The following is a 19299-nucleotide window of genomic DNA, read 5'->3' as shown; positions in this document are numbered from 1 at the left end:
CCTCTGGAGAGAATCCCTGTAGTGTCTGGCTGCAACCACCAGGGGTCACCACAGTACACGTAGAGATACAGCTTGTGCCTTACTATTAAAGAGGTTTCCAATATACGGGAAAAGGTTTAGTATAGGACAGCGATGGCAAAGCTTTTAGAGGTCGCGTGCCCAAACTGCAACCCAAAATCTGCATATTTTTTGCAAAGTGCCAAAACAGCAATTCAAGCAGTAACTTATTGCAATTTTCTTGCTCTGTGCTGTACCACAACTTTCAATGGGCTGGAGGGCATCAATATCTTTGCCAGAAGGTGAGAAAATTTGGGATGTCGCTGGAGCTTCCCTTGACAGCCCCTGAAACAGTAGGATTCAGGGGTCACACAGAAGGGGCTCCAATGATAACTTGGACCCTGTCCACACCACCTGTCTCTTCCTGCAGGTATACCAGGATGATCCACATTAAAATAATGCTAAACATGGTAAGTCCTGCGACAGTCCCTGTCTGTCGAGCTCTCCCATGGTGAAACTGCGCCCACTGAGAGGGCTCTGAGTGCCACCTCTGGCACCCGTGCCATAGGTTCGCCACCACTGGTATAGGAAGCCATGTAATGCCCAAAAAACGGTCTGACATAAATGAGCAGCGCCACCCTTAGTAAATGAGCCCCAATAAGTATCTCAACTTGTACTTTGGCGACACCCAGTGGTCATGGCCTCACACTACATGATTTACTCAAGCCAACAATACTGCATAACCAATCCCCAGGAGCTTATATAAAAGCATAGGAGGGCTGTATTTTTAAAAACCTTTAATGCTACCACCTAAAAAGCCAAAGTTGTAAGTCACGTAACAGTTAAAGAATGAGCAGAAATAATAAAGCAATTAACAATGTCGACCAGCTTTAAGATGTCAGTTCTAATCAATATATCAGTGATAACATAATCCGAGACAATGGGGCTTATTTACTAAGGGTCACACTTTTCGGAGGCGGCGATATCTAATGTGTTTGTGATTTTTACTGTTTATTTATATTTATATCAATTCTAGGGAAAGGGGGCTATTTAGAATTTTTCACACCCCCTAGGGTACTATAACCCTAGGTTGTCTGATCGATCCCACCATATACTGCCATACTACAGTATGGCAGTATATGGGGATTTTCCTCCTTATTCATTACAATGTACAAATCGCACATTGGGGCAGATTTACTTACCCGGTCCATTTGCGATCCAGCGGCGCGTTTTCTGCGGTGGATTCGGGTCCGGCCAAGGATTCACTAAGGCAGTTCCTCCTACGTCCACCAGGAGTCACTGCTGCACTGAAGAGCATCGTGGGTGAAGGTAAGCGTGCGCAAAAACGCGAATCGGGCCCTTAGTAGATGACCCCCATTGTATTCAATGGATTGAAACGAGACCTGAGGCTGTCATGGCAACAGATCTGTGCTCCCCGATGACCCAAGGCTGTCTCCTTTCTACTTGTGCAATTTGCACACTGTAATGAATGAGGAGGAAAATACAGGCAGTCCCCGGGTTACGTACAAGATAGGGTCTGGAGGTTTGTTCTTAAGTTGAATTTGTATGTAAGTCGAAACCGTATATTTTATAATTGTAGATCCAGACAAAAAAAATTTTGGCCCGAGTGACAATTGGAGTTTCAACATTTTTTGCTGTAATGGAACCAAGGATTATCAATAAAGCTTCATTACAGACACTTTACAGTTGATTATTGCAATCTGGGACTATAGTAAAGCATTCAGAGACTTCACCAGAAGTCAGACTGGTATGTCTGTAACTATGGGTTGTCTGTAAGTCGGGTGTCCTTAAGTAGGGGACCGCCTGTACTGTCATACTGTAGTATGGCAGTATATGATAGGCTCGATCAGACAACCTAGGGTTAAAGTACCCTAGGGAGTCTGAAAAATAGTAAAAGTAAAAATTTTAAAAAGTTAAAAAAAAAAAAAATTATAATAAAAAAACCTAAAAATTCTAATCACCCCCCTTTCCCTAGACTGATATAAATATACCGTATTTTCTGGATTATAAGACGCACTTTTTAGCAAGAAAAAATCTTGCTAAAAAGTGCCTGCGTCTTATAGACCGGAGGTCAGGAGGATCCAGCACTGCCAGACCCTGCTGACCCTGTAATGGAGATCGGATGATGCCTTGATATAGAGCTGCACCCGATCTCCCAGAGAGGAGGCTCCGTACTGCTCTCACCTCTCCCCGATGTCCTACAGGACCTGCGGGGATGTCAGAATCATTTGACTGATCACATGATTCTTACATCACCACAGGTCTCATACTGTCATGCTGCCAGGGGACAGAGGAAGAAGAAGGTGAATGGTGGAAGTGGTGTGTGTGTGTGGTTCTGTGTGTGTGTAGGTGAGCTGAGTGTGCATAGGAGAGCTGTGTGTGTAAATGTATGTCTGTGTGTGCTGTGCTTTAGTGCGACCAACAGGGATATTTTAATTGGTGTAAAATATATTTTTCCTTTTTTTGAAAGCCTAAATCTGGGGTGTGTCCTATAGTAAGAAGCGTCTTATAGTCCCAAAAATAAACAAATAAAAATCACAAACACATTAGATATAGAAGCCTCCAAAAATGCCCAATCTATTAAAATATAATAATGTTTTTTCACTGCATTTAACCCTGTAACGGAAAATAGAGCCCAAAGTCGAAAATGGCTTTTTTTTTGCCATTTTGAAAAATATAAAAAAATCAATAAAAAGTGATCAAAAGGTCGTACAGTCCCAAATATGGTAGCAATGACAACTTCATCAAAAGTCGCAAAAAAAAGATACCCCCCCCCCCCAAGGGTACATACACCGAACTATAAAAAAAGTTATTTGCACCAGCAGATGGCAAAATTAAAAAAAAAATTGACACTAGTTTAAAATTTTTGTAAATGTATGAAATAACCTATACCAATTTGGTATCCCCGTGATTGTACAAACCCAAAGAATAAAGTAGACGTGTCATTTGTGGCGCTCAGTGAAAACCGTAAAATCCAAGCAAACAAGAATACGGCGCAAATCCATTTTTTCTCCAATTTTCCTGCATTTGGAATTTTTTTCCCACTTCCCAGTACACGGCATGGAATATTAAATACCGTCACTATGAAGTAAAATTTGTACTTAAAAATTTTTTAAAAAGCCATCACAGAGCTCTTTGTGGGGAAAAATAAAAAAAAGTTATAGATTTTTGAAGGTGGTGAGTGAAAAATGGAAGTGAAAAAACTAAAAAGGGCTGCGGCGGGAAGGGGTTAAAGGACACCTGTCATCAGGTCTGTGTCACTAGTCCTGTCACCTCTACCTGTTGGAGCAGCTCACAAGGATCCCATCCCAGCCTTTATCTAGTTATTTCATACATTAATCATTGTAAAATCATCTATTTTTTATCATGTAAATGAGGCTGGTCACATGGTCAGAGGCAGTGATGTCACCCCTGTTACCCCTCCCCTCTCCTCCCCTCCCCCTGCTCATGTCTGTGTGTAATGTATAGTAAAGCATTGCTAGTGTCTGTGCTGTATCTGCTGACATGCTGCATCCTCCTAATATACAGGTGAGAGACACAGACATCAGCTACACATGTACCTGACATGTTCTGCTGTAACATGGCTGCCTGGAGCTGCTGTATCTCTCCTATACACACACACATGCACACACAGGCTGCAGGGGGCGTGGCCAGCAGCACCAGGAAGCACATCATTATACAGCCTCACACCATTCTACAGGCTGTCAGTCATGCACTGGGGGTGTGGCTGTGCCTCCCACTCATGAATAAGGTGGACAGCTTGAATATGCTAATGCTTCATTGGACATTTCACAGGTCATTTGCATACAGCTTTAGGACCTCATTGCTTAGGTTTACAGGCATGTAGAGGGACAATGAAGGGATAGAGGCAATGCTCTCTAATGGCAGTTTATGAAAATATATTTAGTTTAGGAGGTTATTTTGCATGACGGGTTCTCTTTAATATACATAAAAAATACAGGACACTCAAAACAAAATTGTCAGATACAATACTTACTAACAGTTAGGGAAAACGGAAACAAAAAACTCTTGCTATGGAAATACGTAGAAGTTCCTTGGCCCGAGGACTGGGCATGGAGAGCGATCCAGTCTTATAATGAGTCCACAGAACAGAACCAAAGCCATGTGGCCATTTCACTTATTTAAAGCCACAAGGTTTTTTGTCCCCCACCCCTGGCTGTGATGTCACTGTGAGTTTTTCTATCCCCCTCCCATCAGTGAGGTACTTTCTGGGTCTGAGGTTTTATTAAAACCCCGGAACTTTTGATTGGAAGATGGCAGAACCGTTCCATTGCTTTCAATCAACCGGGTACCTTCTTACCATTTACCCCATAACACACATTTGGGGTGTCTAAGCCTAATATTAAGGGTGTTCTGCTATTGGCTGACTTCCCCTGCCGCTAGGCTTCCGATTCTCACTCCAGGAGCGTATCTAGATCATATAACTGGCCGGTGTAACTGGGGACCCATAATTATGAATTATGCCCCAGTGATGGACAGCTATGAGAATTCCTTTGTGTGTCGGGTTTTTTTGTGGTGGCAAAGCCACACACACACATGCACACACACACATACACACACACACATACACACACACACATACACACACACACACATACACACACATACACACACACACATACACACACATGGGTCCCCTATTCCTTTGATCTCTTTGTCCCCAGAGATGAGCCAGCAGAGGTGTGAATTTCTGCACTTGCTCAGAGAAGCACCAGGCAGTGTTGGCTCCAGATGTCACAGCAATCAACATTTGCTCCTCTAACCAGCCAGAAATTCAAGGAGACGCAATGAAAGTGAAAAAAAAAAAAATGAAACACAATGGGGGTCATTTATTAAGGGCCCGATTCGCGGTTTCCCGACGTGTTACCCGAATATTTCCGATTTGCGCCGATTTCCCCTGAATTGCCCCGGGATTTTGGCACACGCGATCGGATTGTGCCGCATCGGCGCTGGCATGCACGCGACGGAAATCAGGGGGCGTGGCCGAACGAAAACCCGACAAATTCGGAAAAAACGCCGCATTTAAAAAAAAAAAAAGTGTCGCGGAGCTTGCACTTACCTTCACTCAGCCCGGCTTGGTGTATTCCAGTGCGTTCCGGGGAACTTCAGCGCAGCAGCGCCCCCTGGTGGACGTCGGAGGAACTACCTTAATGAATCCCGGCCGGAACCGAATCCACCGCAGAGAACGCGCCGCTGGATCGCGAATGGACCAGGTAAGTAAATCTGCCCCAATGGGGCTCATTTACTAAGGGTTCGAACGCCGCACTTTCGTCTGGTTTCCCGATTTCCGTTTTGCTGAGAATTGCCCCGGGATTTTGCCATACGCGATTGGATTTTGGCGCATCGGCGCTGGCTTGCACGTGACAGAAATCGGCGGCGTGGCCGCCAGACAACTCGACTGTTTCGGACAAGCCGCAAAATTTAAAAAAGGAATTGTGTCGCAAAATCAAGCGCTCAGATGCACCAGGAAAAAGAAGGTGAACTCCGGTGGACCTTGGCACAGCAGCGACACATGCAGGAACTCGAATGCATGATCTTAGTGAATCGTAAGTAAATCTGCCCCATTGAAACACAAACAAATATATAGCGGTGCAATATTATCACAATACCCATAACAACCTATATGCAGTCTGACGTAAGCCCAGGCAGTATTATTATTATTATTACATTATTACTGATGTTCCCTTACATTTACTTTTCACAGAAAATGACTTCATTTTCCAGGATATTTTTTAGTTGCAGAAAAAGGAACTGCTATGGGGTCCACTGCAGCCCCATCCCCATGCAAATTGTATAATTTATTAAATATATATACATAGATGATATTTTCTGTATATGAGTCTGGGGGTGTCTCAAGTTGTGATGTAGTGACACCCAGTGGTCGCGTCCTCACACTACAAGAAGGATCTCTCATGTTTAGAACAGACGTTTCCCAGATTCCTCATGAACTATTACCTGTTTCTCTTTACTGGACGCAATGACTTTTTTACATAGTTTTTACTTTGTTTGTATAATATATGATATCATTTATACTTATAACTCTTAAGTGTTTACTTCTTTCTATAACCTTTCCAGATGAAGATGATATTTTGGACCAAACTCCATATAGGATTTAGCTGTATTGCATCGCACAACTAAACTTATAGTAGGCTCTGCGGTCTCTCCACTTTCCACCATGCACAGTGCTGTATGGTGTATAGTGGTTGTGCTTGGTATTGCAGCTCAGCACTATTTACTTCAATGGGACAGAATCACAACCAGGTGTTGGACCTTCAGAGATCACAGGGCATATTTATCAGGACCTCTGCGCACCGCCAGTGGCGCAGAGGCCCTGAAATAATCGCAAATGCTAGCTTATTGCTAGCTTTTGCGATTATTTGCCCCAATCCGCCACCTTCACGCCAGTGGGGCGTGAAGGGGCGTGAAGGGGGGGCGCAGCCAGACGGGAGTGGGCCGGCGCAGGGCGTTACTGTCGGCAACTTTTCATACGTGATCCAGTGGCGGGTTCTCCAACGCTGATTCGGGTCTTCCGGCGATTCACTAAGGTAGTGCACCCGATGTCCACCAGGTGTCGCTACTGCCCTGAAGTCCGTCGGAGTTCACTGGAGTTCACCAAGCTATCCTGGGGGCAGGTAAGTGCGTGTCAAGCGTCACATTTTTTAAAAAAAATTCTGCGGTTTTTCCAAATCCGTTGGGTTTTCCGGTGGCCACGCCCCCCGATTTCCGTTGCATGCTTGCCGGCGCCGATGTGCCACAATCCGATCGCGTGCGCCAAAAGCCCGGGCCAATTTGGCAAAAAACGGTAATTTTCGGGAAACGTAACGACAAATAGCAATTCGAGCCCTTAGTAAATGACCCCCATTGTAACAAACCAGCAGAGAGAGCTGTACAGCTGCTGCTGATGTGTTTAGCTCACAGAGCATTGTCTCCACTTCATAGCTGAGAGCAGGACTAGGTATGTACAGGGTCACTGCCTTTGAACGGTTCTCATTCACTGACAACAAGCAGAGATCATAAACATTGAAACAAAAAGTCTATAACAAAAGTTGCAGAACTTCTCATTACTGTATATAGATGAAGCTTATTATCTTTGGGACAGGAGGACACTGTCACATCCGTCTGGCTAGCGTGTGTATGCCAATTTATGCCAATTTAAATATTTTAATATTCATTTTCTGTGTTTTTGGTTCATGTTACCTGGTGGTAAGTAGGTTAGTAGTCTAATTGGCTGACTCGCTAGAACATTGCAGAGCACAGATAGACTCCTGTAGTTAACAAAAGGGGGCCTTTGTGTATGTTGTAAAAACAGCAGGACTGTGAAATATGGATTAATATTTGAAGATTCTCAGAGTGCAACTGGGGCATGACCTCTGTGGTCCCTGCTGCCATGTATTGTGGAGAGATGTGTAATAAGACCTTTGTGTATGTTGTTAGTAGCAGCAGGGCTGTGAAATGAGGATCAATATTCCAGGAATGTAGCCACTCCAAGTGCTCTGGGGAGGGTCCTCACACTGCTGTGCTCTATGCACTTTGTATTAATGTGCCTTACAGCCCTTTGCTCTAGCGAATAATAAATCCTGAGAATAGTTCTACACATTTTGCAAAAAGTTATAAAGTTGCCAGTAGTGTTGGTGTTCAGCTTGGGCTTTCACGGGACCACAGGGTCTTGTAATACAACCTGCTGCTCCTCTTGTTCTATAGTGTCCTATTATTCTTCAAGACAGAGGTCCACATTACCTAAGAACAGTGCAGTGTGTACTATGTGCAGTTCCCTGTGTAGTGTGCAGGGGGCGCCAGATTCATGAATTGGCACCCCCTGCACTGCTCTGACAATTCTCTCGGATAAATGTGGCGCACGGTCTGTATGAGCACGGGGGCGCCCATTTCAGTGCAGAAATTTGTGTCGCATGAAGAATAGTGCAGCCGCAGCACAAAAGGGTCACGTGCGACAGAAATGTGGCGCGGATACTTCTTAAAGGAAACCTACCACTTCATTTTGATTTACCTCTCCGAGGTAGCTTCGGCGCTGCGCACGGCCATGCGCGCGTGACGCCTCCGGCACTCCGTATGGAGGCGCTTGCGTGCACGGCCGCGCGCAGCGCCGAAGCTACCTCGGAGAGGTAAATCAAAATGTGTTTAAACCGCGATATAGCGGTTTAAAACACTCGCTAAGGTAAGCTCCGGCACCAGCTCACCCTGAGCTGGTGCCCGGTGTTTACATCTCATACCTACCATCAGAAGTGGTAGGTTTCCTTTAAATACCTGTGCAAGCAGTCTGCACTGAAAAGAACGTGCAAAGTCCCACAGAAAACTGGCGCTCGGTCCTTAAATATTGGCCATAGACTTTTCCTATAGGTTATTCTGAGTATATTTATCCTGTAGCCAGAAGGGGCGGAGCTAAGCAGTGATCCCTCCCACACACAGCCTGACCCCGCTCTCCCCATGACTCTGCTGCTCAGAGATAAGTACAGGAGCTGCTGGGAGAAGATGCACAGGATATTCCTGTTGTTTTTCTTACAATTTCCCCTTCTGCAGGCGGCCAAGATCCTGACACTATGCTTCATAGGTAAGTCATGATCTGCTACATGTCTAGGAATTCTTAGGACTTTGTTCTTATAGAAACTTTACATTCCAGAACACTAAACATAATACAAAGACGACTGCACATATCACAGGGCTAAGAATGTGCAGACTACACTGATGTAGCAGTGCCGAGTGTGGCATGTAACTTTCTGCAGCTCCATTGAAACTCATCATCAGTGTGGTGTGCTGAGAACTAAGGGGGATCCCCGCAGTGACACCCCAATCCCCCCCCCCACCCCCTTTGCAAAACAATTAGCTTTGAACAATGCTCTGTGAGCTAAACGACCTGCACTACAGACTGATACATTGTAACAAACTAGCAGAGAGATCTGTGCAGCTGCTGCTGCTGTGTTTAGCTCACAGAGCATTGTCTAGACTGGATACAATTGTCTCCACTTCTCAGCTGAGAGCAGGACTATCTATGTACAGGGTCACTGCCTCGGAATAGAGATAATTGTATCATTTACTAAGGGTCCAAATTGCGCACTTTCATCTGGTTTCCCGCCGATTTGCGCCGAATTGTCCCGGGATTTTGGCGCATCGGCGCCGGCTTTCACGTGACAGAAATGGGGGGCGTGGCCGTCAGACAACCCGACAGATTCGGAAGAACCGCGGAATTTAAAAAAGAATTTGTGTCGCAAGATCAGCACTTACATGCACCGGGACAAAGAAGGTAAACTCCGGGGGACCTCGGCGCAGCAGCGACACATGGTGGACATCGGGCACACGACCTTAATTAATCCCGGCAGACCTGGATCGCGACAGGACCGGGTAAGTAAATGTGCCCCATTGTAACAAACCAGCAGAGAGATCTGTGCAGCTGCTCCTGATGTGTTAAAGGGGTTGTCTGAGAGTTATAAAAATTAACTAAAGGTGTACGGAGGCGGCTGCTGAAAAAAGTAAAGATCTACTTACCTTCCGGTGCCCTCCGGTGTCCCGAGCTGCTGTTGCTCCGGTCCGGGCCCCATGTAAACAAACATGGCTGCTGGAGCAGCGCTGGACTCCGCTTCCGGCCGGACCCGACAACCTTCCGGCCTGTATTCACAATGCTGTGGCGCTCCGGCGGCCATGTTTGTTTACATGGCGCCCGGACCGGAGCATCAGCAGCGTGGGACACCCACAGGGTGCCGGAAGGTAAGTAGTTCTTTAGTTAATTTTCATAGCTCTCGGACAACCCCTTTAAGCTCACAGAGCATTATCTAGACTGGATACTATTTGGCTCCACATCTCAGCTGGACTACAGAACTAGCCATGTACATGGTCACTGCATCTGAATGGCAACAAGAGGGTTCCCATTCACTGACAGCAAGCAGAGAACTGGAATTTGAAGAAGAACTGAATCACAAAATATATTGTAAAGTTATAGATCTTCTAATTTTTGCTGAGATTAATTGTCAGATTCCTGCTCCTTCTGCACAGTGTGTGGCCCCTGCAGACGCCTCCAGGACAGTGCGTGAGGGCCGGGTCACACCCTTAGGCTCGGATGACAGGGCACGCACCACTATGTACTTAGAACCCTAAAGTGAAAACAACCTGGTGTCACGCACATGGAGGATGTTACCTGCAGTCACGCATCCGGAGAAGTCTCAATGAGACCGTCACCTCCCCCCACTGTCCTGATACTAGTCCCGAAGTACATGAATCCTCATCCACCACAGGGGGCTGAGCCACAGGAGTGAATAAGCCCCTTATCCCTGCATCCAGACAGAAGATATCGGATGTTCTCCTAGTCCTGGGATGCCAAAATTCAGTATAATATCCCTGATTCATCTTAATAAATAATCCTTATTTGTAGCTCCCACAGGTACAAGGAGGAGATATAGGGGCACATTTACTTACACGTCCCGTCGCAATCCCGCAGTGCGTTGTCCGACTAGGATTCGGGTCTGCTGCGATTCACTAAGATCGTGCGTCCAATTTCCTGCATGTGTCGCTGCTGCGCTGACGTCCGTCGGAGTTCACCTTCTTCTTCCCGGTGTATGTGAGTGCTGATCTTGCGGCACAATTTGCTTTTTAAATTCTGCAGTTTGTCCGAATGAGTCGGGTTGTCCAACGGCCCTCCCCCCGATTTGTGTTGCATACAAGCCGGCGCCGATGCAACACAATCCGATCGCGTGCGCCAAAAACCCAGGGCAGTTCAGGGCAAAACCGAAAAAAATGCGAAACCCCACGACAATGCGGCAGTAAATGTGACCCATGGATTTATTATATGGATAATGTATTTATTATAGGGGGAAGCCATTACCTGCTGATGGAGGAGATCACCAGTATATTACATCACAGCGGCCATGATGTCCGGATGTTCCGCCAATACGGAGATGGAATGCTACCAGGTATCTGTCATACAATGGCGCAGATGGATCACAGTTATATCGTTAGTGCATCTGGTTTAGTCTTGTAAGTGCGCCTTCATGTGCCCAGCACGATTTTGTGCACAAAATTGTCACAATTCCGTGTTCTACGCCTAAAATAGCGTCTAAATGAAGAGTCGCAAGTAATAGATCAGCCTTAGGCGCTGTCAAACATCCGGATAGAAAGTATCAATGCTAAAAACACTAATGTTACATTCAGGCGTAATTTGTAATAATATAATAATAATCTTTATTTATATAGCGCCAACATATTCCATAACGCTTTACAAATCATAAGACATTGCACAGTAAGAGCTTACAGTCTATGAGGATGAGGGGGTGAGACAAGAGATTACAGTCTATGAGGATGAGGGGGTGACACAAGAGCTTACAGTCTATGAGGATGAGGGTGACACAAGAGCTTACAGTCTATGAGGATGAGGGGGTGACACAAGAGCTTACAGTCTATGAGGATGAGGGGGTGACACAAGAGCTTACAGTCTATGAGGATGAGGGGGTGACACAAGAGCTTACAGTCTATGAGGATGAGGGGGTGACACAAGAGCTTACAGTCTATGAGGATGAGGGGGTGACACACGAGCTTACAGTCTATGAGGATGAGGGGGTGACACAAGAGCTTACAGTCTATGAGGATGAGGGGGTGACACAAGAGCTTACAGTCTATGAGGATGAGGGGGTGACACAAGAGCTTACAGTCTATGAGGATGAGGGGGTGACACAAGAGCTTACAGTCTATGAGGATGAGGGGGTGACACAAGAGCTTACAGTCTATGAGGATGAGGGGGTGACACAAGAGCTTACAGTCTATGAGGATGAGGGGATGACAGAAGAGCTTACAGTCTATGAGGGGGTGACACAAGAGCTTACAGTCTATGAGGATGAGGGGGTGACACAAGAGCTTTCAGTCTATGAGGATGAGGGGGTGACACAAGAGCTTACAGTCTATGAGGATGAGGGGATGACAGAAGAGGTTACAGTCTATGAGGGTGATTTATGCACCCTAAAAGAAGGAACAAAAACGCCATAAAAACAGTGAAAATCAGCCCCGTTATCTATATCATATCTGTCTGTTTGTCTGTCTATGTCATATCCATTACCTTTTTTTTTATTTATCTGTCTATCTTCTTACCATCTACCTATCTCATATCTATCATCTATCCATTATTTCTATTATATCGATCTAAAGCTCATCCATCTCTTCCTTGTAAGAAGGAACGTCACCGTTTAGAAGTTTGTTATAAAATGTTGTGCTTAGTAATATTGAAAGCTCCCAAAACTACAAATATTACATGCAATCCCCCTCCGCACAGCCCAAAATTAACAACTTAAAATAGAGACCCCGGACCCTACCCCCAGTATACAGATGCCAACATGAACCTCTGTATACGTTAACAGACCGCCTTCTATATATTCTATACAGCATGTACTCGTCTGGGGTCATACATGATATTGTAGATGACTTGACATCGGATATTTTACTGAAGATGACAATATGTTCCCCTTTTAGGTCGCCCGCACCAGCAGAGCCCCTTCCCCGTGTCCTCATACTCCCTGGATGAGAAATACATACAGCAGAATAAGGAGCTTTTCTATGAACATCAGAAGGAATATCTCATGGGCCGGTGCGTCTGTAATAAGGATCTGCCAAGGGGCGCAACTACATTGGTAGCAGCCAGAGCAGCCGCTATGGGGCCCGCAGTGTCAAGGGGCCCCGTCATACTACCTGACATACTAAAGAGTGGAGGATGTGCACCATTATATACATATTATGCTGCACACTGTACAGCATAACATATATATCACATATATGTGATGTATATAGGCTCTATATGTATGTGTGAGTATATAAATATGTATATTTTTATTAAGTGAGAAGGGGGCCCCATGCAGAAGCCTGCTATGGGGCCCTGCTTCTCCTAGTTATGCCACTGGATTTGCCTATAATAACACTGCGAGAATGGTCACTACCGGGCATGGGGAGGGGGTCCCCTTTATATCCAGTCACCCTATTATCCACAGTCACCCAAGTAGCCACACTTCATACTACACACGCAGTCTATCAATGCTTAAAGGGGATGTTCCACCAAAGACTCTAACTGCATATATATTGTGTCAGATCACAGGGGGAAGTGGGGTCTTAGTATCAGAGGTGCTGGCAATTGGCACAACAGGGGACTGGGAAACTTTATTTGAAACTAAAATTATCACCATATAGTATCTTGCTTATCACATTATTCATTGACTGTACAGTGGTTAGACAGAAACACAGACCATAGAAGAGAACACAGAACAAATGCAAGAGAGGCAGAATAATGACTACACCCCATGATCCACAGGGAGACACTTCTCTAACTGTAGATATCCTCTTTCTTTCTTTTTCTTCTCCTCCTGGCCCGGAACACTATGACAACTTCTTCTAGTGGCCATTTACTGGCCACACATCCTTGATTTCTAATTTAGAAGCCCCAACACACCATGCCCCCATCCCTAACACTGCCATCTAGTATAGTACCTCCAGGTGCCCCCTGGGTCCCCATTAACAATTCTAGAAGGTTGTCCTATCTTTTGTATCTTTAAAATAATTGTAAATGGGGTCACAGATATTATGTAACCAATGCAAAATGTGAAACCCCTAAGTCAGTGGTGGCGAACCTATGGCACGGGTGCCAGAGGTGGCACTCAGAGCCCTTTCTGTGGTCACTCAGGCCATCACCAGAGAGGACTCCAGGTATCTTCCTACAGTCCCAGACATCCCGGGACTTGCTGTGCACAGAGGTATTTTAAAGTGACAGCTCTACCTGGGACTACTGGAGGAGTGGGAAGGTGTGGACAGATCTGGATTATCATTGTAGCTCTGGCTTCGGTCCTGATGGGACCCTGGAGGGAAGCTACAATGATCATCCAAATTTCTTCTATTTTCTACTTTATTGGTGTCCTCAGGGAGCTGAAAAGAATGTGAGCTGTGACAGAGCAGGGAGTATAAATCACAAATTCAATTTCTGTGTTGGCACTTTCCGAAAAATAAGTGGGTCTTGGTTGTAGTTTGGGCACTCGGTCTCTAAAAGGTTCGCCATCACTACCCTAAGTTATTTGCTACCATTAGCTAGAAAGTTAGATACTAGACAGGATCTCCTAGATTTTTAGAAATTTTGACCCCAAAAAAAACATCCCTTAAAATATATCAGGATCTCAAAAAATCCTAGTTTTAGTAGACCGCAAATTCCCTAAATTATTCAGACGCACACCTCATAAGACTCCAGACCCAATAAGTTTTTTTTTTGTCCCCAAAGCCCCTAAGCAGATTCCAATCACAGGGGAGAAGCTAAGGGCTTGTGGGTCCTTTCTGTTTGTCAGCTGCAGCGCTAGGACTCATCAATGTAGCCTTAGATCAAAGTGCCTTACAAGGTCATTGGTGCCCACAGTATGCATAAGCATTGGGCTCCCAGCAGAGGATGACCACAATAAAGTTACATCTCTGGGTGGTGGCACATTTGGTGGACAATTTGTGGACAAAAACATGGACCAATCCATTTCAGGCCTTATGGAACTGATAGAATGTCATACTCTTATCTCTCTCTATAGGAACAGCCTGCAGAGCTTCCTGGTATTCCTCGATGAGCTGGCCTATCAGTGTAACATCACTCTACAACAATCTGATATATTAGACTTCTTAAATGAGGAGAAGTATGACCTAGCAGTCATTGATGCCTTCAACCCTTGTGCTCTCCTGGTCGTGGAGAAGCTGGGTCTTCCATTCATTGCCTTCTTCCCTGGGCTCTTCTTGAACGCCCGCAGGGTTGGGATGACCGGTCCTCCGTCCTATGTCCCAGTGTTTGGCTCTGAGCTCACTGACCGCATGGACTTCTTTGGACGTCTGAAGAATACCTTCATGTACTTGGGATCAGGTATTGTTGACTCAATGATGGATGAAAGGTTTCAGAAGGTCATTGAGGAGCACTTTCCTGAGGACTCCAGACCGTCCATAGATGACCTACACCTAAAGGCCGAGCTCTGGCTATACAACATAGACTTCACCATTGAGTTTCCTCGACCACTTCTACCAAATGTACAATATATCGGAGGTTTGTTGGCGAAACCAGCAAAACCAGTGACTGCAGTGAGTATATAATCTATGTATATCTGTATAGATAGACTGTATAGCCACCACTAGGGGGAGCTTATTGTATACTGACACTGTCGGTTTAAGGTATGATACAGAATGAGGGTTATAGGTGCTGATACTTTATAAGGGTTATAGGGTCTGATACTCTACAAGGGCTGTAGGGTCTGATAATGTGCAATGGGTGTAGGGTATTATACCTGGTAAGGATTATAGGGTCTGAAAATGTATAACGGTTATAGGGTATGATAATATGAAATCGGTGTAGGATTTGATGCTGTATAAGGATTATAGGGTCTGATTCTATATGAGAGGTATATGGTCTGATAATCTGTAAGAGGAATAGAGTCTTATCTGTAAGGGTCTGGTAGTGTGCAAGGTATAGGCCGGGTCTTATACTGGGTAAGGATTATAGGGTCAGATAATGTATAATAGTTATAGAGTCTGTGATTGTATTCAGAGTAAAGGTTTAACACTGTATAAGGGGAGTTTTGTTTTGTGGAGTTTAGGTGCTGTATTACTGTATAAGATTTATTGGGGCAGATTTATCAAGCTGTCTAAAGTCAGAATATTCTTAGTTGCCCATGGCAACCAATCACAGCTCAGCTTTCATTTTACCAGTGCTCATGAATATTTTAAAGGGGAGCGGTGACCTATGGCCTGAAAGGGAGCAATCTGACTATACATATATTATATACTGTATAACGGGTGTAGGATCTATTTAGAACCTAATTTTTATAATTTATTCTGTGAGCCAATAGTAGTCCTGGGACTACACGGTCACTTATTGATAGTAGGGGACACACTGTCCTACATACGATAACCACTACTATAGTAACTATTATTACTATTCTGTGTTGTGCAGGATCTGGAAGACTTCATCTCAGCATCAGGAGATCTTGGCTTTATAGTAGTGACCCTGGGGTCCATGCTTTCCTCACTTCCAGACTTGGAATTCTTGAAGGAGATGAATGATGGATTCTCTAAGATACCACAGAAAGTCATCTGGAGGTACGAGAAGAAGCGATGGCCGAAGGACGTCAGCGTTGCCCATAACGTCAGGCTGGTGGACTGGCTGTCCCAGAATGATTTGTTGGGTAAGAACTGATCTGATTGACCCAAGAACTGTGGTGTCACTAGGTCAAGTATCTCAGGACTGAGGTTTCCATATGGAGCACCATTTGTTCATTTCGTGAATGACAAAATTAATTACACACATGTAGGTTTACCCTTAAGGTGACATGTCAAGGGGTAGACCTCAAAATGGATAACAAGAAGTAACACAAAGCATTTAAGTTACAACTTTTTTTTAATTTGATATGTGATAAACTTGATTCCCAATTTTTTTTCAAGCGTCCTCCATGTAACTGTGTGTTGCCGGCATCAGCTACCTGTCACATGCTATTGTTCTGTATTACAGGTCACCCTAAAGTGCGCCTCCTGGTGACGCACGGAGGAATGAACAGTCTGCAGGAGGCCGTGTACCATGGAGTCCCTGTGGTCGGAATCCCACTCTTTGGAGACCAGTATGAAAATTTGGTCAGAATAAAAGCAAAGAACATGGGGACGTTCATTCCTCCAGGTCAGATGAAGGCTGAGAACTTTGCGAAAACTTTGCAAGAAATAATAGAGAATAGCGGGTAAGTTTTATTATTGATGTAACCCTTTAAACCGAATCAAGAATGTGATTTTTAGCTGGTGACAGGTTCCCATTGCCTCTGCTATGCTGATTTATAAAATACCTTTGTCAGCATTCTGAATCATTTCAGTACTTTATATAAGTTTAATTCACATTACCTGGCCCCCCCTTGAGCAGCATGTGGTGAGTCCCAGGGGTGGGGGAAAGGCTGCAGCCTGTGTCTCCTTATACATTCTTCCTCTCCTCCAGATGATCCTGCTCCCTCCCCTGCCTGCTCAATGCAGGAAGCTGGATGAGTGTGGGGGAGAGGAGACTGAGACACAGGAACACACAGGCTGCAGCTGTCCCCCCGATAGGACTCACCACACATTGCTGGCAGGGAGCTAGGTAAAGTAAAATAAACTATTATAAACTTCTGAAATTATTCAGAATATTGACAATGGGAAATTTATAAAATTAGCATAGCAGAGGTTATTGGAACCTGTCACCAGCAAAACATGACTTTCCTGGTGATAGGTTCCCTTTAAGGGTGTTTTCAGTATTCTCTATTGTCAAGAAGACACGTGGATACATTATTATGCCCAGCAACTTCCGTTCTACCCACAGCTACAAGACGGCAGCCATGAAGCAGAGCGTCATCATGCGCTCACGTCCGTTCCCCCCCGACCAGCAGTTATTGGGATGGGTGGAGCACATCATCCGCTCCGGTGGAGGCGGCCATCTTAGACCCTATTCTTACCAGCAGCCCTGGTATCAGCAGCTTCTCCTGGACGTCATCCTCTTCATCTTCTCCTGTGTCGCTCTGATCATCTACATCATCGTGAAAGTTATCAGATTTCTTATCCACCTCCTGTGTTCCAGAAAGAAACAGAAACAAAACTGAGATTTTAATTTAAAATATTCAGATTTTATGAAAATGTTTGTTTGCTTTTTTTTTATTTAGTATAAAAACAACATAAAAATGCTTGTATTTCATTTTTGTAAGTGGCAAAAATGGACTTGGAATATATGTGGGTCAGACTTTTACAATTTGAGTAAGAATTTTGTGAAGTGAAGTTATTTTTTACGTTCCATAATTGCTGTATTCTGCCATGTGTGTCTCCGGCCGTCACATCTGACTGAGCTGTCATAATGTCCCCTGCCCCATCACAGAATCACAGGATGATAACTCCGGACAATAGCGAGCAGTCAGTGATGTCACTGGGTATTTATCAGTCCCCCGCTGTTCCGGGTGCGGCACTAATGATAAAACTCTAGTTAGAGTCAATTAGTGCAGCGATCTGTATTGGGTTTTCATTTCAATGGATGGAGGAATAATTATGAAATTAAATGTTGGGAAAACTTTTAAATAGACAACAGACCCCTCACTTCTTGCCAAAAAGTATAAACTACCAAAAAAAACCCCTGCTAAAATGCATCAAAGTGCACCATATAGTAAAATATGGAAAAATATTATTTGTGGGAGGTATCGCTCTGTACTTTTTCTGCTTCCATTTGGTATAATTGATATAATGTTTTAAAAACGATTTGTTACATTTTGTTTTGAAAAGTGTACTATTGAATGTGACCAACAGGTGCCACTAACACAGCAAATATGAGTTTAAAGAGAATCTGGCACCAGGTTTTACCCCACTAAATTACCAGCCCTGTTAGTTAGGAAAAAAATTTCTTCTCTAGAATTTCCTCCTTTAGTGTGCTTCTGCACAGTGTAACAGCATATGAAGCTCAAGCTTGTAATGGGCACAGTTTATGTGCCGACTTTAACAGCTTGACAAATGTAGCAACTATCTACCTACTGGTATGGATGTGCAGATACACCTTAAAGGAAATCAACCATCAAAATTAACCGTAAACACTTACTCATAGATCCAGGAGTAGTGACTGTGGTAATCCTATGTGTTATCCATGGCCTCCTTTCTTCTAAAATCAACTTTCTAAGTTATGCTAATACCTGGGGTGTTACCGTAACCCCTCCATGCTGCAGATTCACAAGCTGTTACAGTGTGCAGGAGCAGTCCCCCTTCCCCCACTTTGCTGCATTGAAATTACATCATGCAGAGGGTTGAGGAAGTGTTAAAGGGGTCAGGGGAAAGGACAGAGGGGCTCTGGTAACACCCCCAAGAGCCCTTTAGTCTCATTAGCATAATTTACTTTAGAAGGAAGGAGGCCACGTATAACAAATATTAGAAGGTTAGCACAGCCCCGGTGCCTGGACCTACGAGTAATGTCCCTGGTTTATCAGGATGGATTTCTTTTAGGGGTTTCCTAAAATTTATTTACCAGGGACTCATGTGAGTAGCAGTGCTAAAATTGATCCAGCACTCAGGGAGTCAATATAATTTGCTTCACTTTTATTTCTTTTTTTAAAACTGAAATGAGGGGTGCACCATTCTTGAGGCATGTTGAGCCTCTTGCCTCTGTCAGCACCACCTGATGAAAGATGGGGGGGGGGGGGGGGAAGCATCGCAGATGCAGTTACCTGCTACAAGGCAGGACTTGACTCTCAAAACTAGAGTTTCTTCACGTTAGATGTCATGGACACTGCA

The 19299-nt window shown here is 44.6% G+C and overlaps 1 protein-coding gene across 1 annotated transcript; it reads left to right on the top strand.

The window, feature by feature from the left end:
• The first annotated feature begins 8491 nt into the window (after window positions 1–8491).
• On the top strand, window positions 8492–19121 carry LOC140117810 (UDP-glucuronosyltransferase 3A1-like). The gene is made up of 7 exons (XM_072134911.1): window positions 8492–8605; window positions 10854–10955; window positions 12502–12616; window positions 14577–15111; window positions 15980–16211; window positions 16535–16754; window positions 17360–19121. The coding sequence occupies exons 1-7, from the start codon at window positions 8527–8529 to the stop codon at window positions 17634–17636; spliced, it is 1560 nt and encodes a 519-aa protein (XP_071991012.1). The 5' UTR covers window positions 8492–8526; the 3' UTR covers window positions 17637–19121.
• The last annotated feature ends 178 nt before the right edge of the window (window positions 19122–19299 follow it).

Source organism: Engystomops pustulosus, chromosome 1 (assembly GCF_040894005.1).
Source record: "Engystomops pustulosus chromosome 1, aEngPut4.maternal, whole genome shotgun sequence".
Taxonomy (NCBI): Eukaryota; Metazoa; Chordata; class Amphibia; order Anura; family Leptodactylidae; genus Engystomops; species Engystomops pustulosus.
This window is presented reverse-complemented; position numbering and strand designations above follow the sequence as displayed.